A 25,918-nucleotide genomic window follows, 5' to 3' on the forward strand; every position below is an offset into this window, starting at 1 on the left:
AAAAAGGGAAGATGTCTACGACGTCTGGTACAGTCACCACAGCAACCATTTCCACAGATGATGATGTCATGTCTCTAGCCCATGTGGGTCCAAGAAAAGGAGTATTGTGGAAAGTCATCTTCAGCTTTGAAGAGCGTTTTCTGGGTCCAGTAGGGAGTTCTGCACTGGAACTATGCTCACACAAAGGAGTGGAAGTTATGGGAAAGGTCCCTATTTTATTTTCTCTTCCCAAGTCCTTATTTCGCCAACCTTGTCTGAGATAGTAATACAAACCCAAGACAGATGATGCACAATTCCACATTCTTTAATGAAACAGTCCTGGATGGAGACACCAGTTTGCTCCTCGGCACTTTCTCTTTGAAGCTGACATTTCATGAAATGTAAAATGACACAGAATAAAAAATAGAATATCTTGATAGATAACACTCTAGATATCCTTTTTAAAAAGTTTTAGGCATTTGGGATTCTTTCCCAGAAGTTCAATTTCCCCAGGAAACTTTAGTAATACCTCTGGAAGCCAAGAAAACATTTGTCTGCAAAGTGAGCAGCAGTGGTCGTACCACCAACTATTTGAGACTTACCAAATGGACCAGATGAATGGCAAATCCTCATGGGAATTTGATAAATAACAGATTTTGCACTTAAGCAAATGGAGCCCTTTGGGGATAATGTGGAACTTAACTTCAGAAGAAAGTGATCTTATGGTGAATCGACAGTCTTCTTCCCTCTGTTTGAAGACATCCAAAAACTGGACTTATTTTTGGACATTTACCTTATCCTGGAGTTTAGAATCTAGCTTCTGCTAGCAACGATTAGACTGGAATTGGACAAGGGGAACTGGGTATTGGCGTCCAACCTGGTTGAGCGCACATTACCGTGGGCAATAACACAGCTTCGAGCCTCCAGTGCCCACCTACAGGGGGGGAACCTTTGAGAGTGGGGAAGCAGTGCTGCAGGTGTCTCTCTGTCTTTCTTTCTCTCTCCCTCTCTATCACCCTTCCCCTCTCAATTTCTGGCTGTCTCTAGCCAGTAAGTACATAAAGATAATAATAAAAAGAAAAAGAATTAAAAAAAAATAATTGGATCAGGTCAAAGATCCAGAACTCAACTATTTCAGCAGATTGTACAGAACTCCTGAACTAGGCTGGTCTTGGAGCTCTGTGACACACCATGGCCCCACACCCAGTAAAGAACAAAGGGGGCTGGAATCATTCCAGTTCCTTCATCTGGACCAGGGAGGCCACAGAGCACTGGGAAGGACAAGACAGGGAACCTGGGTTTTTCTGCTGAATGAACTTTCTCTTGTGAAGCCAGGTGGCCACAAGGATCCTTGTGGGATCTGAGTTGAGCCCTGAGTATGTGAGCTTCTAAGGGAGCAGTCTGGACATTTCCCACAGAATCAGAACGTGCCACTCACAAATGTCTCAACAGGAGTTTTCATAAAAGGCTCATTGTTTCAAATTGGCCACAGGGGTGGGAGTAGATGGTAATTACTGGAGCTGTGCATTTTGAAAAAAATTTCACTCATTAAAGAGATTAAAAAGTGGGACCAGGCAGTGGGACACCCAGTTGATCATGTATGTTACCATGTACAACAACCCAGGTTCAAATCCCTGGTCCTCACCTGCAGGGGGAAGCTTCACAAGTGATGAATCAGGCCTACAGGTATCTGTCTCTGTCTCTGTCTCTCTCTCCCTCTATTCACCACACCCCTAAATTTCTTTCTATCAAATTTTTTTAAAAAAGGAAAAAATAGATACCAGGAGTGGGATATACATCATTTAGGCACTAAGCCCCAACAACAGCCCTGGTGGCAAGACACACAGAGAGAGAGAGAGAGAGAGAGAGAGAGAGAGAGAGAGAGGGAGAGAGAGAGAGACACCATCTCTCAGGGTGGTGGCGCTGATGGTAAAGACTGAGGCAGAGATGGCTGTATCTCTCTGCCTCCTACTTTTCCAGGGAATTTGCTCACCTTATTCAGACTCTGAAAGATTGGATCTATAGAGATCTATAGATCTTACATCCTCTGAGAGAGACACTTGAAAGCCACCTTATGCATCTCGATTTCAGTTTCAGCTTCGAACAAGAGAGAAACAAAATCCCAGAAAATACAAAAATCCAAGAAATGCAGCCTACCTGGTGAGATTTTAATTGCGAGACAGACTGTTCCCTTTGCTAAGTCAAAGGCTTCTCAGGGCAGGGTCCGCAAAGCATCACAATACTAGCACATGGGCCTTGTCTCTTCCCAGGCTCCTGAGAAATATCCAGACGGGGTGTGGTGACAGGAGACACATACAACTCAGAGTGGGTGCCGGAGGTCTGCTCAGTAAAGCTATGGTCAGGGGGTTGGTGTGCGTCACACCACTGCGCTGATTAAGGCTTTGACAACTGAGCCTTTCCATACAGACATACGTTATTATTAATCATAAGACTTTGATTTTTTTTCTGTTTTAAAGAATAATATTCCCATACATTTCTTCTTCTTTTCTTTGAATTCTTTTATTTATTTATTTTACTCCCAGCAATTATTTTCTTTAGACACTGTCCATAACCTGACCTTGAAAAAAAATATATAGCCTTTAACCTTTCACAATGACTTGGTTCAAGAGGGCGTGGCTTCATCCCACAGAAACCCTGGTGCTTGTAAGCTATACTGGATCTCATTGACAACACTCTCATGCAATGTCCTGTGCTCAGTCCCAACCAAAAGCAGGACGTAAGGTTATGTAAACATTATTTTTTAAAAAAAGTATTCCTACATAAATATTCTTTTAAAGCTAACATACCACAACTTTTAGCTCATAATGCCCATTTAGGCCTTAATGAAATGCCATTCAAGACTGCCTCACCATTGAAAGTACAAGCGGAGGTTCTAAAATTATGTAAACAGCATCGGCTATGCTTCGAAGAACAAATGCCAAGTAATTGTGACTCCTGCTAGCAAGCTGGTGATGGAATCCAAGTTCATCCAAGTGAAGCTACCAATGGACTCTTTCACCAGACTGCTGGCCATAAGTGGGTCCATGGCTGGCTTGTTCCATGAGTTGATGATTCTTACATAACTTACAAAGAACCAGTCTGAACCTGGACAGGCCCTGCACTGGGTGTCTGTCTTTGCACATCTTGCAAATGCAGTTTGTGGTGTGGTTGCCCAAGAGCCAAAGTCAACCGAAACAGGAAGAATAGTCTAAGCCCACATGCTTAGAGCCCTCCTTCCAAGGAATCATCGGAAAGGCAGCACGTGAAGGAGGACTTAGAGGAGCCAAGATGTCTTCTTCTCAGAACACAGGCTCTCACCTGCCAATGTGTTGATGGAATTCTCGGTTGTCTTAACCGCTAATGCACTGAATGAATGATGGTAGAATCCAGAGCTGACAAGGAGAACTGGGGCCACAGAAAGTCTTGAGGTCTCCTAGCTCCCTGACAGGCACAGGCTTCCTCTGTGCAATCCTTTGTGCACTGCTTACTGTGAAGTTCTTTTAGTTCTGATGTTCTCCAGTTTCCTGGTTCATGTGTCTCTGGCACACAGAAAGCAAAAGTCTCCAGCAAACAAAAGAACAAAAAACAAAAAAGAAACAACAACAACTAGCAAATCAGTACTAGTCAAGTTAGTCAAGTTTTTATTCTCATTGCCAGTCTAGACAGAAGACAACTTGAGACCCCAGGATATTATGGCATGGTCCAGCACCCATGAAAGCTCATTCAGAAAGAAAGCAATGACCAGCCCAAGGCTCAGCCTCGTGTCCCAAGCAGTACAGGGCAAAGAGAATGGAATGAAACAGGCATCACCTGAATGATCAGTGACTTGGAAACTTGATCTTTAAAAGTTCACAGTCGGGAGTCAGGCGGTGGCGCAGTGGGTTAAGCGCACGTGGCGCAGAGCGCACCCGGCTCCCCACCTGCAGGGGAGTCGCTTCACGGGCGGTGAAGCAGGTCTGCAGGTGTCTATCTTTCTCTCCCCTCTCTCTGTCTTCCCCTCCTCTCTCCATTTCTCTCTGTCCTATCCAACAACAAAGCAACGTCAACAATGGCAATAATAACCGCAACGAGGCTGCAACAACTAGGGCAACAAAAAGGGGGAAAAATGGCCTCCAGGAGCGGTGGATTCATGGTGCAGGCACCGAGCCCAGCAATAACCCTGGAGGAAAAAAAAAAAAAGTTCACAGTCAGAGGGCTGGGCGGTAGCGCAGCAGGTTTAACGCACATGGCGCAAAGCACAAAGACTGGATCATGGATCCCAGTTCAAGCCCCCGGATCCCCACCTGTAGGGGGGTTGCCTGACAAGCGGTGAAGCAGGTCTGCAGGTGTCTATCTTTCTCTCCCCCTGTCTGTCTTCCCTTCCTCTCTCATTTTCTTTCTGTCTTATCCAACAGCAATAACAATAACAAGGGCAACAAAAAAATGGGGAAAAAAGGGCCTCCAGGAGCAGTGAATTTGCAGTGTAGGCACCGTGGGAGCCCCAGAGATAACCCTGGAGGCAAAAAAAAAAAAGTTCACAATCAAATAACATTGTAGCTGGAGGCAAACAGAAAGCTTCTCTCTTCCTTGTTGACCAGTATATACCTCCAAGACTGGATTTTGAATTTTTGAGGAAAAAACAAATACTGTACATTGTTTTGGGGTGGATCCACAAGGTGCTACTGTCATTGAGATGTTCTCAGGTGCTGTCTTTCAGGACCACTGATATTATTTCTTCATGTGCAGGGCATCCTGAAATTTAGTGCTGGTGTACTGGGCGTGAAAGCCTTTCTTGTTGATAGTGTCATCTGTGTGGAACCGAATCATCAGAGAATCCCCTGCAGAATAGATCTCTTCCAATGGCTGAGGAAAGGGGCAATGGAAAGGGCTTTAAGTCAGGTGGCTACACTTGGAGTTTAAAATAAGGAAGGTGAGACAGACACTTATATAATGTCACGATAAGGTGTCCCTGATACCAGAGACTCTGTAATTCTGCTCCAGAGAGCAACCTGGACCTGACCTTCCTCAGGAAAATCTATTTTGTAAAGCTCATTGAGACTCCATTATTTATTAAGTGCATGGACAGGCCAAGCACTGCTGGAAACTCTTCCAGGTTTTACCTTGTGTAGACTTTACGGTAACTTTATAAGGGAAGTATCATCTATATTTTACTCCTGAGGAAACGGAGAATTAGGTCCCCATAGCTAGGCAGGACCCAAGCTTAGATATTTCTGACAGTCGCATGCATAGCCCAAGTCAACCAACTCTAGGGTCCCCATGACGATACATCTCTAGGAGACCCTAAACAAAGACTGTTGTGGTGGGAGGGTAGCAAGCATAATGGCTATGCAAAGAGACTCTCTTGTCTGAGGCTCCAAAGTCCCAGGTTCAATCCCTTGCACCACCATAAACCAGGACTGAGCAATGCTCTGGTTAAAAAAAAAAAAAGTATCAACATTACAATTTGGGACAGGGTGGTGGTGCACCTGGTTAAGCACACGTTACAATGTGCAAGGACCCAGGTTCAAGCCCCTGGTCCCCACCTGCAGAGGAAAAGCTTTGTGAGTGGTGAAGTAGGGCTACAGATCTCTCTCTCTCTCTCTCTCTTCTTTCTCTCTCTCTCTCCCCTCCCTCCCTCTCATAAAATTTCCTCTTTTTTTAAAAAAAAACTTTATTTTATTTGATAGGACAGAGAGAGATTTAGAGGGAGACAGAAGTGGAGACAGACAGAGAAACACCTGCAGACCTGCTTCACCACTTGTCAAACTTTGTCTCTGCAAGTGAGGAACGAGGGCTTAAACCCAGGTCCTTGTTTGCTGTAATATGTGCACTTAACCAAGTGTACCACCACCTGACCCCAAGACTTTAAAAAAATTATTTATTGGGGGATTAATGTTCTATAGTCCACAGTAAATATAATAGTTTGTACATGCATAACATTTCCCAGTTTTCCACAATACAATCCCCACTAGATCCTCTGCCATCATGTTCCAGGACCTGAACCCTTCCCCCACCCACTCCAGAGTCTTTTACTTTAGTGCAGTACACCAACTCCAGTCCAAGTTCTGCTTAGTATATTCTCTTCTGATCTTGTTTTTCAACTTCTGCCTGAGAGTGAGATTATCCCATATTCATCCTTCTGTTTCTGACTTACTTCACTTAACACGATTCCTTCAAGCTCCATCCAAGATGGGCTGAAAATGAAATCACCATTTTTAATAGCTGAGGAGTATTCCATTGTGTATATATAGACCACAACTTGCTCAACCACTCATCTGTTGTTGTACACCTGGGTTGCTTCCGGGTTTTGGCTATTACAAAGTGTGCTGCTAAGAACATATGTGTACACAGATTTTTTTGGATGGGTGTGTTTGGTTCCTTAGGACATATCCCCAAGAGAGGAATTTCAGGGTCATAGGGTAGGTCCATTTCTAGCCTTCTGACAGTTCAATTGACACACCAACCAGCAGTGCAGGACCCCACAACCTCTCCAGCATTTCTTACTGCTATCTTTTCTGACGTATGACATTCTCACAGAAGTGAAGTGGTATTTCATTGTTGTCCTTATTTGCATTTCTCTGACAATCAGTGACTTGGAGCATCTTTTCACGTTTGTCAGTCTTTCTGATCTTTTCTGTGGTGAATATTCTGTTCATGTCCTCTCTCAATTTTATTTATTTATTTATGTATTTATGTATTTTTACTAGAGCATTACTCAGCTCTAGCTTATAGTAGCAACCTGTGACTTTGGAGCCTCAGGCATGAGAGTCTCTTCCCATAATTATTATGTTACCTATCCCCACCCTTTCTCTCTCCCTATCTCCCTCTTCCCTCTCAAAATCTAGCTGTCTTTATCCAATAAATAAATAAAGATAATAATAATAATAATTTTTAAAAAGACGGATGTGTAGTCCCAGGTCCTGTCCAAAGACTACGGGCAGGATGGAGTCACTATGCTTTACAGAATGGCGACCCCTGGTGGCTGATGGACAGGAGTCCGGCTCTCAGGCTGCTGTTCCTCACCAGAGTCTGGGAGGGAGAGGGGACACCTAAAGGGCTTTCCCTCCACATGTGGACTCCACAGTGTTTCATTGTCTCTTGCATGTTTTATAAATGGAAGGGTTGTAGAAGCCCTGTGCTCAGCAGTCTCTCGGTATCATTTTGAATCTATCAACAATATGCCTCCGTCATCTCTCTGCATCCTGTGTGTGTGTAAGGGAGGCACGGTGCATTTCTGCAGGCAAAGCTATCGTACACTTTCTAGATTACAGTGCAGTGGGCACATAACTTTCAGGTACAATGGGGAAGACGAAGGCATGGGGGATGTGCTTTCTTGCTATAGCTGCTGTACCGCTGTGATCTGGGACCAGACCCACACGGCCTCCCAGCTGTGCCTACGCCTGTCAGAAGCACACACACAGGGAGGGTGAGAGAAGAGAGAAGGAAATCACTCAGAGACTCACAGAAATGTCAGCTCGAGGGGGCCAGACAGTGGCACACCTGGTTACGTGCATACATTATAGTGCACAAGGACCTGGGTTCAAGCCCCTGCAGGGGGAAAGCTTTATGAGTGGTGAAGTAGGGTTGAAGGTGTCTCTTTGTCTCTCTCCCTCTCTATCTTGCCCTCCTCACTCAATTTCTTTGTCTCTATCCAATAATAAATAAATAAAAATAATTTTATTTTAAAAAAGAAATGCCAGTTTGAGATTCAATTTAGCACAAGGAGTACCAGTGACTCCAAGATGATTAGTCCAGCTAATAGCAAAGAAATGAGTGATCAGCCCTGGGGGTTGGGGGTCCGGACAGAAGGAGAGAGCTGGGGGCTGAGCATGGGCAGTGCCCAGTGTACGGCACCAGAGAGGGTCCTCAATATCATGCAGGCTGCTGAACATATATTTAAAAAAAATTTTTTTTTTGCCCTTATTGTTGTAGCCTTGTTGTGGTCATTATTGTTGTTGTTGATGTTGTCATTGCTGGATAAGAAAGAAAGAAATAGAGAGGTGGGGGGAAGACAGAGAGGAGGAGAGAAAGACAGACACCTGCAGACCTGCTTCACCGCCTGTGAAGGGACTCCCCTGCAGGTGGGGAGCTGGGGGCTTGAACCAGGACCCTTACACTGGTCCTTGCGCTTTACACCACATGTGTTTAACCTGCTGCGCTACCGTCCGACCCCCTGCACATATTTTTAAAAAGTGTTGTATTTATTTTGTTGGACAGAGAGAAATCAAGCGGCATGAAAATCATCTGCATAACCAATACACTGTCTCCCCAGCCCACTGCTCATGAAGCTTTCCCCCAGCAAGTGTGTGTGGGGGGAGTAGGACCAGGGACTGGAGTGGGGCTAAGGGCACCTAGGTCCTTGTGCATGGTGACACGTGTACTCAGTTGTGTGTACTACATCCACGCCCTGGTGTGTGACTTCTAGCAAGTGCCAGCCCTATGGCAGCACCCGGGTACCGGGGAAATGGTGAACAAAGTAGCCCTGCCCTGTTGGTCATAGGTGGCCCAGGAGAGTGGTGACAATAAAAAGGAAGCTGTGTTCAGGTCCTGGAACAGGATGGCAGAGGACCTAGTGGGGGTTGTACTGTTATGTGGGAAACTGGGAAATGTTATGCATGTACAAACTATTATATTTACTGTCAACTGTAGAACATTAATCCCCCAATAAATTTTTTTTTAAAAAAAAAGAGAGAAAGAAAAGGAAGCTGTGACTGAATGTAACAGCTGTGAATCTAGTAAGAGTTTTTCTCTGGGAGTGAATTGTGCATGTACAGAAGACACAGATGTGGTCCTAGGCAGTGGAACACTCTTGAATGCACAAGTTACCATGGGCAAGGACCCAGCTTCAAACCCTCTGTCCCCACCTTCAAGGGAGGAAGCACTGTTGCAGGTTTCCCTCCCCATCTCTATATCTTCGTCCCCTCTCAATTTCTCTCTGCCCTATCAAATAAAATAGAAATTACACATTTTTAATAAAAAAGAATCCATAGACATATAATTAAAAATCAGGGGGCTGGGTATTGGCTCACCTGGGTAAGCACATGTTACAATGAATAAGAAGCTGGGTTCGAGCCGCCCCCACCCCAGTCTCCACCTGCAGGGAGAAAGCTTTGCAAGTGGCGAAGCAGTGTTATAGGTGTGTCTCTGTCTTTCTCTCTTTCTATCTTCCCCTCCCCTTTTGATCTCTGGCTTTTTTCCTTTTCTTTTCTTTTCTTTTCTTTTTTTTTTTTTTTTTACCAGAGCACTGTTCAACTCTGGTTTATGGTGGTGCAGGAAGGATTGAACCTGGGACTTTGAAGCCTCAGGCAGGAGAGTCTCTACATACCATTATACTGTCTACCTTCCCTGGGCTGTCTTGGTCCAAAAAAAATAAATAAAGATCAAAATAACAACAACAAAAAAAACAAACCTTGGGATCTTGTGCTTGAAAGTTCAGTGCAAAAATAAAATAAAATCAGAAAGTCTAAAGATAAATAAAAATGGGGATATCAAAACTCTGCAACAATAGGAGAAAAGTCATACAATGCAGATGATTTTTTATTTTCTTTCTTTTTTTCATAGTTCTCCCAAGGTCATAGATAACGGGCTGATTATATATATATTTTTTTCTATTTTTTCAAGTTTCTTTATTGGGGAATTAATGTTTTACATTCAACAGTAAATACAATAGTTTCTACATGTATAACATTTCCAAGTTTTCCACAATACAACCCCCCCACTAGTTCCTCTGTCATCCTTTTTGGATCTGTATTATCCCACTGACCACCCCACCACCCCAGAGTCTTTTACTTTGGTGCAATACACCAATTCCAGTTCAGGTTCTACTTGTGTTTTCTCTTCTGATCTTGTTTTTCAACTTCTGCCTGAGAGTGAGATCATCCCATATTCATCCTTCTGTTTCTGACTTATTTCGCTTAAGATGAATTTTTCAAGGTCCATCCAAGATCGGCTGAAAACAGTGAAGTCACCATTTTTTACAGCTGAGTAGTATTCCATTGTGTATATAGACCACAACTTGCTCAGCCACTCATCTGTTGTTGGACACGTGGGTTGTTTCCAGGTTTTGGCTATTACAAATTGTGATGCTAAGAACATATGTGTACACAGATCTTTTTGGATGGGTGTGTTGGGTTCCTTAGGATATATTCCCAGGAGAGGGATTGCAGGATCATAGGGTAGGTCTATTTCTAGCCTTCTGAGAGTTCTCCAGACTGTTCTCCACAGAGGTTGGACCAACTGACATTCCCACCAGCAGTGCAGGAGGGTTCTTGAGCTGTTATGTCTTTTATGTTGTCTAGATTAGAGAAGTTCTCAGCTATTATGTCCTGTAGAATGCTTTCTTCCCCTCCCTCTCTTTCTTCCTCTGGTAAGCCAATAATGCGTATATTATTTCTTTTGAAGTCATCCCATAGGTCTCTGTTGTTGTTTTCAGAATCTCTTAATATCTTTTTGAGATCTCTGACTTTTTTAGTTGTCTCTAATTCGTCCTCGATCTTGCTAATTCTGTCTTCAGCCTCATTTATTCTATTCTCTCTCCTCTCTACTGTTTTCTGGAGTTCATCTATTTTGTTACCCTGTTCTGATACTGTTTTAGGTTGTTCAGCTATTTGCGTTCTTAGCTCAGCTATTTCAGCTTTCAGCTCTCTAATAACCTTGAGATAATTAGTGTTTTCTTCCAGAGTCTCATTTGTTGTTTCCGCATTTCTGATGACAATTCTTTCAAACACTTTCCTCACTCCTTTGATTATTTCCTTAACTAGTGTTTGGATGTTGACCTCATTATTTTGTGGTTCAACCTTTGGGGGGCTTTTAGCTGGACTCTTGTCCCGGTTCATTTTTCCAGTATTTCTTCTTATTGGTTTAGCCATTTTATATAGTATGTTATGAGGTCCTTCTCTCAGTACTTTTCACATTACTGATCACTCTTGCCTGAATTGACTTGTATCTAAGTAAGGTAATTAAAGAGCTCACAGTTGTAGAAATTGACAGTTGTTTCAATAGTATTTTAATACCTGAGTTGGAGCTCAGTGGCTCAGTGTTCTTTTTCTTCCCTGTAGGCTATGGGAATCTGAGGGCTTTTAAACTCTAAGTAGGCTTCTTAGCTTAATCACTGAATCCTGACCAAGAGATAATCAGAGTGTGGCAGAGATAATCCACTGGTTATGCAAAGAGACTCTCACAGCCCCACCGCCAGGCCATCGAGGTATGGATCTTCTCCTGAGTTTCCTGGTTTGTTCTCTGTCCCCTGGTGTCAGCACAGGGCTTCCCCACCGCTGCTCCAGATTCTGAGGGCAATAGCAATGGAGACTCACAGTTGCATTTGGTGAGTCTTAGGGGAGTTCTCTCCTCCTTTCTGCCCTCTTTTTGTTGATGAAACAGACTGGAGGTGGTGCCTCAACTGGCAAACTGTCAGACTGTTACCAGCCACTCAATCTCTCCCTAGGCTCCTCTCTGTCTACCAGCCACTGGTGTTTGCACTCACCAGTGATTTGGTGGATTCCTGAAGTCTTTCTAGTCCTGTCTTGTTGCAGTCCCAGGTGTTCTCCTTTGGTATTCCTAGTTGACCCAGGAGAGGAGAGAAACATAGCTGCTGCTGCTCTGTAGCCCTGCTTCCAGAAGTCTCGGTGATTTTTTAAAACTTATTTATTTATTGACTGATTATTGGATAGAGACAGAGAAAAACTGAGAGGGGAGATAGAGAGGGAAAGAAACAGAAAGACACCTGCAGCCCTGCTTCACCACTCTTGAAGCTTTCTCCCTGTAGGTGGAGACCAGGGGCTCGAACCTGGGTCCTTGTACACTGTAATGTGAGTGCTTAGCCAGGTGTGCCACCGCTTGACCCATGGTGATTTTTCTTAGTTGACCTTAGATTGAAGTCTTGCTCCCTGACACCTCTGGTCTCCTCTCCCACTACCTACCCCCCTCCTTCCTGCATGTTGCTGCAGCTGAAACTGGCCTCCTGGCTGCAGCAGTAAGAGGCAGGGTCACTAGGACACCAGGCCCAGTGTGTCTGTCCCCATGACTCAAGCTGCCAGGCCCAGACTCACCCCTGAGCCGCAGAATCGGCCGAGCCTCGGCGCTGTGCTGTCGTAGCCATCAAAGGCCTCCATGTAGTCATAGCCACATTCAGCCTCCTCCTCCACCTCAAAGGTCCGGAATATCAGCTCCACACCATAGCCGTCCTCTGCCACAATCACCCAGTCACAGTGGGCCTGGCTGAGGTAGTTGTTGTCCCCAAACTGGGCGTGGGAATAGAGCTCTTTGGTCTGTACTTCAGCCTTCAGTCGACCCCCACACTCTGGGAGAGAGAGAGAGAGAGAGATGCTCCTGAGCTCAGGGAACCCTAAGTGTCACCCAACCTCTCCCAGCCTGGGATTTAGCATTCTTCAGAACGGTGGATGGTCTCACCACATAGCTGTGTGCCCTTTGGGATAGACCAGGAAAGACCAGAGCCCCATTTTTACAGAGGAGTAAACAGAGGTCCATGGAGCTGAGCTTCAGGGCATTTTGGGGGTGCTGGCTGGCCCAAGTTGAGCCACCTGCAGCCTGGGGAATAATAAATACTTGGTCACATGAAGTATGGAAACCACCAACCTGACCGACTTGCTGTCGTTTATAACCTTGGCCACCAGAGGGCGCCAAACTCACACAGATCTGTTGGTTGGCTCTCAACCCTAGAAACTCAGACCAGTCTGACAAAATGATTCGGTCAGTCTGACCATTCAAGCAGGCCAGAGTTAAAAGTGGGGAAACTTCTGTTGGGGGTGGAGATGGGGTGGCTCCAGAGCCACCATGTTTCCAAAGGGCCACAACCTAATGCCAGGAGCAGAGTTAAGGTTGCTCCCATGAGTTCTAATCTTGGGCGGTCACTTTTTGTTTGTTTGTTTGTTTTCCTCCTCCAGGGTTATTGCTGGGCTCGGTGCCTGCACCATGAATCCACCGCTTCTGGAGGCCATTCCCCCCCCCCCTTTTGTTGCCTTTGTTGTAGCTTCGTTGTGGTCATTATTATTGCCCTTGTTGACGCAATTCGTTGTTGGATAGGACAGAGAGAAATGGAGAGAGGAGGGGAAGGCAGAGAAGGGGAGAGAAAGATAGACACCTGCAGACCTGCTTCACCGCCTGTGAAGCGACTCCCCTGCAAGTGGGGAGCCGGGGGCTCGAACCGGGATTCTTAAGCCGGTCCCTGCGCTTTGCGCCACATGCGCTTAACCCACTGCACCACGGTTGGTCACTTTTTAACTTAAACAGCAGAACTGATTTCCTTACTGACTTTCTTAGGAGATTACCTAGTTACAAGTATAGATGTGCATCTCTCTCCAAAGGAACAAATCAAACTACTTACGAAAATTCTAGGTGCAGGAAAGATAATGGGGGGGGGGGACACACACAGAAATAGTTATCTTTTACTGAAATTAGTCCTTAGAGGACACACACACACAAAAAGGTTGCTCCCTCTCAGATCTCAAACTTAGAATTCCCAGGCCAGCAAAATTACAAATGAATTTTTAAAAACAAAGAACAGGAAGGAGGGAGGAGATGTGGCACTAACAGAAGTCTGCCTATTTTAAACACAATTATTTCGTTTTAATTTAATTTAATTTAATTTAATTTTTTACCAGAGCACTGCTTAGCTCTGGCTTATGGTAGTGTGGGGGACATTAGAGCCTCAGGCAAGAGAGTCTATTTGTATAATCATTATGCTATCTCCCTCCACCTTAAACACAGTCAATTAAAGTCATTAAAAGAAAACAGCCTTCCTCTGTGCAGCTGTTGTTTCCTTTAGGAAGGGGTATTTAGGGGCCAAGCAATGGCACACTCAGCAGAGTGCATGTCACCCTACACAAAGATCTGAGTTCAAGCCCCCTGTCCCCACCTGCAAGGGGGAAGCTTCATAAGTGGTGAAGCAGGTCTACAAGCGACTCTCTTTCACTCTCTATCCCCCTTCCTTCTTGATTTCTGTCTCTATCCAATTAACTACGACAAAAAAACCAAGGGACATTTAATCATACACATCCCATTTCAAATGGTCAGAATGAAAGGCGGTCTTTGTCTCCATCACTGGCCTGACTTACCTGTGCTGTGTTCAGCCTGGAAGCCCTTCCTCTGCACTGAGGCGTCTGAGTAAAATCTGAGGAACAGGCTGCTGCCCGAGGCCACCACAGGGTCCGGCTTCTTGCTGCCACAGAAGCGGCCTAGGATGGGAGCCAGGCCGTCGGGCCCGTCATACAGCTCTAGGTGGTCGTAGGCACATTCTTGGTGCTGCTCAATCTCAAACTCATTAAATGTCTGGGGAGGGGAAGGCAGAGAGTGAGGAACCAGGGGCTGGGAGGGGAAGGGGATAAACAGGCAGGGGCTTGTTTCAGCCCTCCAGTTGAGTCCCGGCATGGGACCCTGGTAACTGACGCCTGGTGACCTCTGTAATGTGTACGCTTAACTAAGTGTGCCACCGCCTGGCCCCATACGCCTGGTGATCTCTGTACAGCCAGCCTCCTTCTGGTCCCCAACCAGGAATAGTGAAGCAGGTCTGCAGGTGTTTCTCTTACTCTCTCTCATTCTCTCCCCCTTTCCTTCTTGATTTCTATCTCTATCCAATTAACTAGTTTGTTTTTTTTTTTTTTAAAAAGCAAACAAAGGGACATTTAATCATATCATACAGTTCCCATCCCAAATGGTCAGAATAAAAGGCGGCATTTTATGCTATGGCCACTCTGTCACTGAGATGACTGGGACACAGAGCTTCGATGCCTGTTGACAACTATTAAGTGTCCCACTGCCCACATCTGTGCTCCTTCCCTCAAACCACTTAGTCACGGCAGCAGCAGTGATGCTTTACAAGAGGTGAAGCAGGTCTGCAGGTGTCTCTCTCTCTCTCTCTCTCTCTCTCTCTCTCTATCTCCCCCTCCTCTCTCAATTTCTCTTTGTCCTAGCCAATTAAATGGAAACAATGACCACCAAGAGCAGTGGATTCCTAGTGCCAGCACCCAGCCCCAGAGATAACCCTAGAGTCGAAGAAAAAAAAATAAAAGGAAGTAGGAAAAACCCCCTATTCCATGTCCACTGTTCACACAGTGGTTGGCATTTGTGGTTGATGATAATGACTTTGAACTAGAGCCCTGCTCAGCTCCAGGGATTGAACCTGGAACCTCATAGCTTCGGATACGAGAGTGTCTGTTTGCATAACCATTATACTATCTCCCTGGCCTTCTTGAGTGTTGTTGTTGTTGTTTTTTTTAATGCTGAACGTGAGTGGGCATTGCTCATTTAATTCTGATGACACTCAGCACCAGGTGTGTAATGCCATGGGAGAGAGGGAGACATGTGGGGAGTTCCCCAAAGTTCCTTGTCCCCCCACCCCCACTCCAGTTGCTGTCCCCACAGAGTGAAACACAAACTTCTTGAGAAGTATTCAACTTCTAGTTTATGATCCGGAAAAGCACGATCAGTGAATTCACCATGCATTTCCCAAGAGAGTTTATAAAAACAAACGAACAAGCTAGTGCATGTGTGCATGAGCTTTAGATAAACTTGAGGCTGTGTGTGCTAAGTCTGGCCGCTGTCAGCACTGTCTTTAGTTCCTTTGTACTGAAAGAAGCAATGGCCATTTGTGCAACTACAGAAGTTACATGGATGGGACCGGGTGGTGGAGCACCTGGTTGAGTGCACATGTTACAATGAGCAAGGACTACGGTTCAAGTCCCTCTGTTTCTCTCTCTCTCTCTCCCTTCCCCTTCCCTCTCGATTTCTGGCTGTCTCTAGTCAATAAATGCGCCTCACGGTGCCTTCCACGGAGGCTCTGCTTCCAGTTGTACAGACTGTGTGATTCCAGCACCAGAGAGCACTCAGAGATTTGCTGCCATTGCAGGCAAGAAGGGCCTTAGGGCAATGGACTCACTCTCAGTCAGTCACCACACACAGCTTCGGGACTGTTATAGGGGGACTTGGGGAGTTGCAGCAACCACACCAGGTAGGCACAGGCCATGAGCTCCCTGTGGTCAGGGGCCCTGCCTTTTCCACCCTTCACACATCTGTCCTTCCTACTGCCCTCCAAACAAGTGCCCAGACTCTTGTTCTCATTCATCCCACCCGCTCTCTACTATTCTACTATTGGTCCATAATTCTGAGACATGCTTAAGTCTTTCTGAAGAGCTTTCTCATCTCCAGAGTCAGAACAAGTCATTTAAACACTGTGGAGCACAACCACATCTCTCCACTTGCAAGAGGGTTTGCTTTCACTTCCTGGAGTTTCTGGGGATCTGAGAAATAAGAACTCAAAAGATTCTGTTCTCCTTTGAAATAACCATGGTGTGCCGACCTCAATCATCTGCATGGAGAGGACTTTAAAGAAAGACTTGGAAGATACATTTTGTGATTAGCATCAAGAACTCCATCTCCTACTGTGGATTTTTAAAAAAGGAAGCTGTAGAAGAATATGAACAAGACAAGTTCAAGGGGCCATATGAACAAGACAAGTTCAAGTGAACCCAGTTGAGTGCACATGTTACAATGAGCAAGGACCCAGGTTCAAGTCCCCAGTCCTCACCTGCAAGGGAAAAGCTTTGTAAGTGGTGAAACAGGGCTGCAGGTGTCCCTCTGTCTCTGTCCCTATTCACTCTTGATTTGTGGCTGACTCTATCCAATAAATAAATAAATAAATACATTTAATAAAAAATTTTAAATAGTTTTTTTAAATGAATAAGACAATTTCATTTGTGAAGGTGGAGTAAAAAGGGCATCCTAGGCCTGGTGGTGGTGCATCTAGTTAAGTGTGCATATTGCCACATGCAAGGACCTGGGTTTGAGTCCCCGCTCCACACCTGCAGCAGGGACACTTCACAAGCAGTGAAGCAGAGATGCAGAGGTCTTTCTGTCCCCCCCCCCCATTACTTTCCCCAAACTTCTTGATTTCTCTCTGTCCTATCTAATAAAGAAAGAGAAAAAGAAAAAAGCAAAGGGGGCCGGGTGGTGGTGCACCTAGTTGAGTGCTCATGTTATAATGTACAAAGACCTGGGTTTGAGCCCTGGTCCTCACCTGCGCGGGGGGGGGGGGGGAAACCTTTGCAAGTGGTGAAGTAGTGCTGCAGGTGTCTCTCTGTCTTTTTTCTCTCTATCTTCCCCCTTCCCTCTTGATCTCTGTCTCTATCGAATAAATAAATAAGGTTAAAAAATTTAAAAAAAACAGAGAAAAAGAAAAATGGACACTGGTATGTATGGATGCATTGTTAGGGCACAGAGTCCCAGCAATAACCCTGGTGGAAAATAAATAAAGAAAATATATCCTCCCATGTATATGCATACATGATTGTCTTGAATAGGAAATTTCTGGAAACATGCTAAAGAAAATATTCACAGTGGTCATTCCTAAAGTTGGAATGTCTAGTTTTGAAGTCTGCTTTCTAGCTCTCTGGACTGACTGCACTTAAAAAATCCAAACAATGGGAGTCGGGCGGTGGCGCAGTGGGTTAAGCGCACGTGGCGCAAAGCGCTGGGACCGGGCGTAAGGATCCCGGTTCGAGCCCCTGGCTCCCCACCTGCAGGGGAGTCGCTTCACGGGCGGTGAAGCAGGTCTGCAGGTGTCTATCTTTCTCTCCCCTCTCTCTCTGTCTTCCCCTCCTCTCTCCATTTCTCTCTGTCCTATGCAACAACAAAGCAACGTCAACAATGGCAATAATAACCGCAACGAGGCTGCAACAACTAGGGCAACAAAAAGGGGAAAAAATGGCCTCCAGGAATGGTGGATTCATGGTGCAGCCACCAAGCCCAGCAATAACCCTGGAGGAAAAAAAAAATCCAAACAATGACCTTGGGTCCATACTCCCAGAGGGGTAAAGAATAGGAAAGCTATCAGGGGAGGGGATGGGATACGGAGATCTGGTGATGGGAATTGGGTGGAGTTGTACCTCTCTCATCCTATGGTTTTGTCAATGTTTCCTTTTTATAAATAAAAAAATTAAAAAAAAATCTTAACAGTGCATTGCTCTGTGAAGAATGGAGACTGGAGACAGCTGAATCTCTACTATCTTTACAGACCTGTGTGGAGGGCTCTGTCATGCTTGGACTCTACTGTGGACAAGTGCTAGTTAGTTACAGTGCTTTTGCCTTTTCTTTTCTTTTCTTTTCTTTCTTTCTCTCTCTTTTTTAATAGTGCTTTCTGTGCCATTCCAGTTCAGAGTTTTTCTTGCATATTCTCTTTCTAAAATCATTTATTTATTTGTTTATTTAAATGAGAGAAAGTGCCAGGTAGTGTTGCACCTGGTTAAGCACTCACATTACCGTGTGCAAGGACCCAGTTTCAAGCCCCAAGTCCCCACCTGCAGGGGGAAAGCTTCATGAGTGATGAGGCAGGGCTGCAGGTGTCTCTCTGTCACTCTCCCTCTCTATCTTCCTCTCTCCACTCAATTTTTCTCTGTCTCTATCCAATAATAACTAAGTGGAAAAAATATTAAAGAGAGAGAGAGAGGGAGATGTCAGAGCACAGTTCCGCTCTGGCTTATGGTGGTCCTGGGGATTGAAACTGGGACCTCAGCACCTCAGGCATGAAAGTCTTTTGCAGAACCATTATGCTGTCATACATATATATATATATATATATATGTATATATATATATATATGACTTATAATTAATAGTATTCACATCCTATTTTTAAATGGCACAAGAGCTTCTTGAGGTCAGCATCAACAACACACTCATTTTCCAGACAATGAAACTATGTAACAGGAGAGCAGAGAGACTCAAACCCACGCTTGCCTGATACCACAAGTCCATGCTGCCCAAATTCAAGTAGAGGGACTCACAAGTTTCACCCTGTGGCCCGCAGTGGAAGAGATGTTCCAGGTGCACTCTCTCCGGCTGGGGTACTTGTCCGGCCAGTTGGGGCTTGCCAGGGTCCCCTCTGCACTGCTGATCCTGTGTACACAGCCAGCTGGCGCAGGGGGCGGGGGACATACACACATAAGTCACTCATCAGCTCCAGAGGCTTTCCAGGAGGGTCTCTCTCTTTCTCTCTCTCTCTCCCCTTCCCCACCACACATCCCATCTCATCTGTCATCTTGCCATTAGCAAGTTTCGGCTGCAGGGGGCAGCCTAACACAAGCATCCTCTGGCTCTGAGATCTGATTCCTTTGGCTTTGCTGCCTTCCTGGTAGTGCTGCTAGAACCAGGTCTTGTTGCCTGCTAATCTGTTTCACACTGTGGCTGCCAGGAAGTGGTTGAGATGACAGGTCCTAGGGTCCGACGGACCTCCGTACAAGTCCTGCTTCCACCCGCTGTTTGCAGGCTGTGGGACTTTGGGCGTAGTTTGTATTCTTACCCATAAAAGGGGGGAAAGAGAGAGGCAGGCTGGGAGTATGGATCAACCTGTCAACGCCCATGTTCAGCGGGGAAGCAATTACAGAAGCCAGACCTTCCACCTTCTGCAACCCATAATACCCTTTGGTCCATATTCCCAGAGGGATAAAGAATAGGAAAGCTATCAGGGGAGGGGATGGGATATGGAGTTCTGGTGGTGGGAACTATGTGGAGTTGTACCCTTCTTATCCTATGGTTTTGTCACTGTTTCCTTTTCATAAGTAAAATTAAAAAAAAAAACCATTAAAAAAAGAGACAGGTCACCTTGTAGAGGTGACATGAGGAATCAATGAGGCAAAGATGGAGAGGGTAGAATGAGGTAGCCAGGCAGTGGCATAGACAACGACCCAGGGTTCAAGTCCTCGGTCCCCACCTGCAGGGGAGAAGCTTCAAAATGGTGAAGCAGGGCTGCAGGTCTTTGTCTCTTTCTCTCTCCCTCTCTTTTAAATGTTTTATTATCTTTATTTATTTATTGGATAGAGATGACCAGAAATTGAGAGGAAGGGGGGTAGGTAGTAAGGGGGTGGGGGACGGATGATGGCGCATCCAGTTAAGCACACATAGTACTAAGTGCAAGGACCTGTGTAAAGATCTGGGTTTCAGCCCCCTGCTCCCCACCTGCAAGTGGAGTGCTTCACAAGCAGGGAAGCAAGTCTGCAGGCATCTAGCTTTCTCCCTCTTTATCTAACCCCCTTTTCTCTCTGTCCTACCCAATAAAATAGAAAAAATGGCCACCAAGAGCAGCGGATTCGTAGTGCTGGCACCAAGCCCAAGTGATAACCCTGAAGGGAAAAAAGGGGGGGGACAGAGGGGAGTGAGACACCTAGAACACTGCTTCACCTCTCGCAAAGCTTTCCCCCTGCAGGTGGACCAGGGACTTGAACTGGGTCCTTGTACATTGTAACCTGTGCACTCAACCAGGTGCGCCACTACCTGGCCCCTTACCTGGCTCCTCTTTTTCTCCCCTCCTCTTCCTTTCACTCCTGTCTCTCTGGATATATATGAAAACGTGTAGCGAGTGCTAAAACCTCCCCCATCACTTTGCTTTCCTGCCACAGAGTTTCTTCAAGCAGTCTCAGTTGGGAGTGGGTGATGGTGGCAGGTGTTGCCCTGGTCACAGACTGAGCTGCAGAGACAATGGTCTCTTGCTGATGGAGCCGCGAGTCTGCTAGCATTCATCTTCCCTGGTGCTGGGCAGTGCACTTAGCATCTGGAAGTCACTTCATCCTTCCAACTTCATCCTTCCAACTTCGTCACTTCATCCTTCCAACTTCCACACATGAAAAATCGGTTGGGGGGGCAGACCAGGACTTGAACCTGGACCTGCCTTTGCTGTTGCTGGCTAGATGAGGGATGCTGAGGAAGGAGGTGGGTGGGCTGCCCTGCTTGGCTGCTGAGGCAGGGGAGGGGGGTTGGGGCTCTGCTCACTGCTGCCTCTGCCCTGCGGCCTCTCAGACCTCTGAGATCACCCATGGGCCAAACAGCAAGAGCTGGAGTGAAATTTTGGTCATGTGAGGCCTTGGCCCCAGAAGTGAGCTATTTTCCAACAGACTCCAGGTGAGCATCTGGGCATCGCCACCCTACTCCACCCCCCCTGGCCCAGTGCACGCTGCCCCATGAAAGCACTCAGCAGAGAGTGTGTGGGGAGGACAGAGGCCTTTGCAGCCCAGAGGAGAACCCTCAGTCTCCCTCTTGCACCCACCCACCAACCCGCACAGTGGCGAAGCCTCACCCTCTTTTTTTAAAATTTATTTATTAATGAGAAAGATAGAAGGAGAGAGAAAGAACCAGACATTACTCTGGCACATGTGCTGCCAGAGATTGAACCCTCATGTTTGAGAATCCAATGCCCTATCCACTGCGCCACCTCCCGGGCCACCCAAGCCTCACCCTCTTTACAGTCGTGCTTGTTGTCATGGAGCCGGTAGCCATTCCTGCACCTGCACAAGTAGCTCCCAAAGGTGTTGACGCACTCGTGCTGGCACCCGCCGTTGTCCTTGGCACACTCGTCCTTGTCTGGGGAGACCAATGGACTCTCCTAAGTGGAGACACCAGCTTGGGAAGAAGGTCTCTCTCTCTCTACCCAGGAAGTAGCCGCCTGCCTGGCTCATCCTGCCCCTCCTACTGGGGGAGGACGAGCCTGTGTGTTGGCTTTTACTTGACTCCAACAGATACAAAATTCTCCCTGCTCCTAAAGCATTCGCATGCAAGTATCTTCCTTGCTCCCTGCTCCCCGGCACAATATGCTCCAGAAAGGATAGGCTAGGACTACTGCCAATAAAATTGCTACAAGACTAAAAATGACAGGCCGGCAAAATAGCTCACTTGGATAGTGTGCTGTTTTGCCATATATACAATCCAAGTTCGAGTCTAGCCCCCACCGCACCACATTGAAGGAACCTTCAGTGTTTCTCTCTGCCCCGATTCCCAGCCTCTCTAGTTAAGAAAGGGAGAAGTGGAGGGGAAGGGGAAAGAGGAGGAGAAAACAAGGAGGAAAAGGATTAGGAGGAAGGAGAAGGATGAGAAAAAGAAAAGGAAGAAAATGAGACCAGGATATATATATATATATATATATATATATATATATATATATATACAGAGAGAGAGAGAGAGAGAGAGAGAGAGAGAGAGAGAGAGAGAGAGAGACTGCAGCACAACTTCTCCAGTTTGAAGCTTCTCTTCTGCAGATGGGGACCAGGGGATTAAACCCAGTCACTGTGCATGGTAATTTGTGGCACATGCCACTATCCAGCCCCCACCCAATCAATCTCTATAGATTATCTACATTTATCCTCACAGCCCAAGGAGGGAGCACTACATTTCCATTTCGCAAATCAGGAAACTGAGGCTGAAAAGGTGAACACATCTGAGGTCACCCAAGGAGCAAGAGGCCTGAAGTCCTCCAAGTGCCCACGCCTCTTGATGTGAGGGATATAGAGAGACCACTGGGGCCAGTCCTGCTCCTCTTCACCCAACCCCACACCCAGCTGAGCAGATCGTCACCTCTATGCCTTAGCTGCCTCACCTCAGACACTTAGTGAAGAGTGATTCAGAGGGGCTGGCAGTGACAATTTACCATGTGCAAGGACATGGTCTCAAGCCCTCAATCTCCAACTACGGGGGGGGGGGGAGGCTTTGCAAGCAGTGAATCAGTGCTACAGGTGTCTCTTTCTCTCTCCTTTCTCTAGCTCCCTCTACATTTCTCTCTCTCTATGCAATAAATAAATAAATAAATAAAAATATAGAGATAGATAGATAGATAGATAGATAGATAAAGAGAGAGAGAGAGAGAGAATCAGGGGGCCATGTGGTGGTACACCTGATTGAGCACACATTTAAATGCCCAAGGACCTGGGTTTGAGCCCCGGCCCCCACTTACAGGGGGAAAGCTTTGCAAGTGGTGAAGCAGTGGAATCAGGGGGCTGGGTGGTAATGCAGAGGGTTAAGCACACATGGTGCAAATCGGCGGAAGGATACCAGTTCAAGCTGCCGGCTCCCCCACCTGCTTCGCAAGTGGTAAAGCAAGCCTGCAGGTGTCTTTCCTCCTCTCTGTCTTCCCCTCTTCTCTCGATTTCTCTCTATCCTATTCGACAACAATGACAGTAATAAATAACAACAATGATAAACAACAAGGGAAACATAAGGGGGAGAAAATGGCCTCTATGAGCAGTGGATTCGTAGTGCAGGCACCGAACCCCAGCAATAACCCTGGAGGCAAAAAAAAAAAAAAGAATAACAACTGGGAGTCTGGTGGTAGCGCAGCAGGTTAAGTGCACGGCTCAAAGCGCAAGGACCGGCCTAAGGATCCCAGTTCAAGCCCCCAGCTCCCCACCTGCAGGGGTGTCGCTTCATAGGCGATGAAGCAGGTCTGCAGTTGTCTTTCTCTCCCCCCTCCTCTCTCCATTTCTCTCTGTCCTAACAATGATGACATCAGTAACAACAACAATAATAACCACAACAATAATAATAAATAACAAGGGCAACAAAAGAGAAAATAAATGTATAAAAAAATAAAAAAGAGTAAATCAGTAATAGTGCGGGAGGGCTGTTGGGAACAGGAAATGAATGAGTACAAGGAGACCTGCCTAAGAGTGAGCTTCCCTCTCAGGCCATGTCTCAGCTCAAGCATTGGCTGCTATCCTCATTACGGTCCTTGTGGCTCAAGTCCTCCTGGGACATGGCCTTCTGTAAACCGGGCACATCCTGTGACTACCACCATGGGCCACCTTCCTCCCTGCCTATCCAGGGCTGACTTCATGGGACCCTCTTTATAGCTTCAGTCCACTGTGACCACATACTGTGCTGAACAGTCTCCATTTTTTGTTGCACCCTCTTTTTAAATTTTTTTATTATCTTTATTTATTTATTGGCTAGAGACAGCCAGAAATCTAGAGGGAAGGGGATGATAGAGAGGGAGAGAGGCAGACAGACACCTGCAACACAGCTTCACCACTTGCAAAGATTTCTCTTTGCAGGTGGGGACTGGGGGTTCCAACCCAGGTCCTTGTGCATTATAATATGTGCGTTCAACCAGGTGCACTACCACCCTGCCCTAGCACCCTCTTTATTCATGAGGACGACTAAGAACACTTAAAGATGAAACCAGCCCAACATTGGGTTGTTGGAAAAATTCATGATGCATTTTTTTTTTTTTTTTGCAGAGAAAAACAGAAAAAAAAGGCATGACTTTTCCAGAAACCCAGCACAAGGGAGCCACAGGCCAGGATTACTCCCCAGAGTTTTCAGAGGGATCGCAGCCCCGTCATACCTCCGTCTGGACTTCTCACCTCCAAACTATGCTTGAGTTTCTGGACTTTGAAGCCAGTTGGTGTGGGGGTGTTGTTATGTGTAAAAATGTAGCTGCTGGTGTGAAAAGTCCTCGATCCAGCCATGCTGCCTCCAAGGCAGACACACCATGCAGACTTTGGGGACTGGGCACAAAAGGCTGCCCTAGAAGCTGGCAGCCTGCACCGTGGCAGCCTTCCTCCCCACGCACCTGAGAAGAAGTGGGCCCTGAAGCCACGTTTGGAGATGGTGTTGTCAGACTTGAACTCGACACGCATGTTGTTGCCCTGCGAGGTGATGACTTCGGGCGTCTCAGAGCCACAGAACTTGCCGTGCAGCCTGGCATCTGGGGAGAGGCCACTGCGTACCTCCACAAAGTCGTACTTACACACCTGCAAGGCAGAGTTGTGGGGGAGCCTCAGGGGAAGGGGGGCAGTAAGCACATCCCACTCCAGACCTGTGGACGCTGCAGAACCTCCTTCCTGAGAGCTGCACCCTGCCAGGTGACTCAGGGCTCAGCCAGGTTCTTGGCAGGGGTGAGGGGCAGGGTGGAGGGTTAGAGGGGGAAGGGTTCCTCTCTGTTCTCTCTGGAATCCGTTCTGCCCAAGGTTCAGATGTGAGGGCAGCTCGAATGCTATGTGCTTGGGACACAGCTGGCTTTGTCATCTCATGATCACCATCCACAAAACAGCCAGGCTGTGCCATCCTGAACCAGCTGGATGCCCACCCTTTAATTCCTCTTAGCTGGACTCTCAATCCCAGCTCCTAACCCAAGGGAGGGCAACACCTGTTCTAATTACCTCCCACACCTACACCCCACCTCCTCCACTCCTGTACTGATGTGCCCTGGAATTTTCAGTAACACGGGGGCCCAAGCCCCACTTCCTGCAGAGGACGTGCACTGAAATCACAGCACAAGATGCTTGACAGCTTCCACCGGGACTGTGGGAAGCCGCCTCCCTGCCTGCTGAGTCCTCCTCCCCCTTGCCACACCCAGCTCTGAGCCACATCGGTACTAGTCAGTGGGAGCTCGGAAACATACATCATTGCCTTCCAGCTCAAACACTTCAAACTGAAGAGAAATCCGGTACTGAGTGGGGGCCACCACCTGCCAGACACAGTTTTTGTTTGTTGGGTACTCCTTCGGCCACCCTGGGCTGGTGATGGTGCCGTTCAGCTGAGTAATGAAACCACCGCAGGCCACTGAACGAGGGAACAGAAGCAAGAGTCATTTGGTTTTAGTTCCAGGTGACTGCGAGTCCCCCCAAGCAGTAACAAACCCGCTATTTTCTTGTTGCTGCTTTTTTTTTTTAAAGTAGGAATAAAAAAAATATTAGACATTCAAGTGGATCAAGGACATGGACATTAGGCCAGAAACTATCAAATACATAGAAGACAACATTGGCAAGACACTTCACGACCTACACTTCAAAAAAGCCTTCAAGGAGGGGTGGGGGAGTTAGCCGGCAGCACAGTGGGTGAAGCACAAGGACTGGTGCAAGGATACCGGCTCAAGGATCCTGGTTTGAGCCCCTGGCTCCCCACCTGCAGGGGAGTCACTTCACAAGTGGTGAAGCAGGTCAACAGGTGTCTATCTTTCTCTCTTCCTCTTTGCCTTCCCCATCTCTCTCGATTTCTTTCTTTCCTATCCAACAACAATAACAAGGGCAACAAAATGGGAAAAATGGCATCCAGGAGCAGTGAATTTGTAGTGCAGGTACCAAGCCCCAATAATAACCCTGGAGGCAAAAGGGGGTAGAAAAAGCCTTCAAGGATTCAAATCCAACAGCAAAGAATATAAAGGCAAAAATAAACATCAAACTGAAGAG

The 25,918-nt window shown here is 46.6% G+C and overlaps 1 protein-coding gene across 1 annotated transcript in view; it reads right to left on the reverse strand.

The window, feature by feature from the left end:
- Positions 1 to 3,900: 3,900 nt before the first annotated feature.
- The window catches only part of TLL2 (tolloid like 2), a 219,481-nt gene continuing 197,463 nt past the window's right edge, over positions 3,901 to 25,918 (reverse strand). Inside the window, exons 15-21 of the mRNA XM_060192830.1 lie at positions 25,132 to 25,292; positions 24,301 to 24,481; positions 21,195 to 21,320; positions 18,752 to 18,879; positions 14,031 to 14,244; positions 12,006 to 12,256; positions 3,901 to 4,821 (exon numbers count right to left, since the gene is read on the reverse strand). Coding sequence (XP_060048813.1) covers positions 4,687 to 4,821; positions 12,006 to 12,256; positions 14,031 to 14,244; positions 18,752 to 18,879; positions 21,195 to 21,320; positions 24,301 to 24,481; positions 25,132 to 25,292 — 1,196 coding nt within the window. The 3' untranslated portion in view covers positions 3,901 to 4,686. The remainder of the gene's footprint in view (positions 4,822 to 12,005; positions 12,257 to 14,030; positions 14,245 to 18,751; positions 18,880 to 21,194; positions 21,321 to 24,300; positions 24,482 to 25,131; positions 25,293 to 25,918) is intronic.

This window comes from Erinaceus europaeus, chromosome 1 (assembly GCF_950295315.1).
Source record: "Erinaceus europaeus chromosome 1, mEriEur2.1, whole genome shotgun sequence".
Lineage (NCBI taxonomy): Eukaryota > Metazoa > Chordata > Mammalia > Eulipotyphla > Erinaceidae > Erinaceus > Erinaceus europaeus.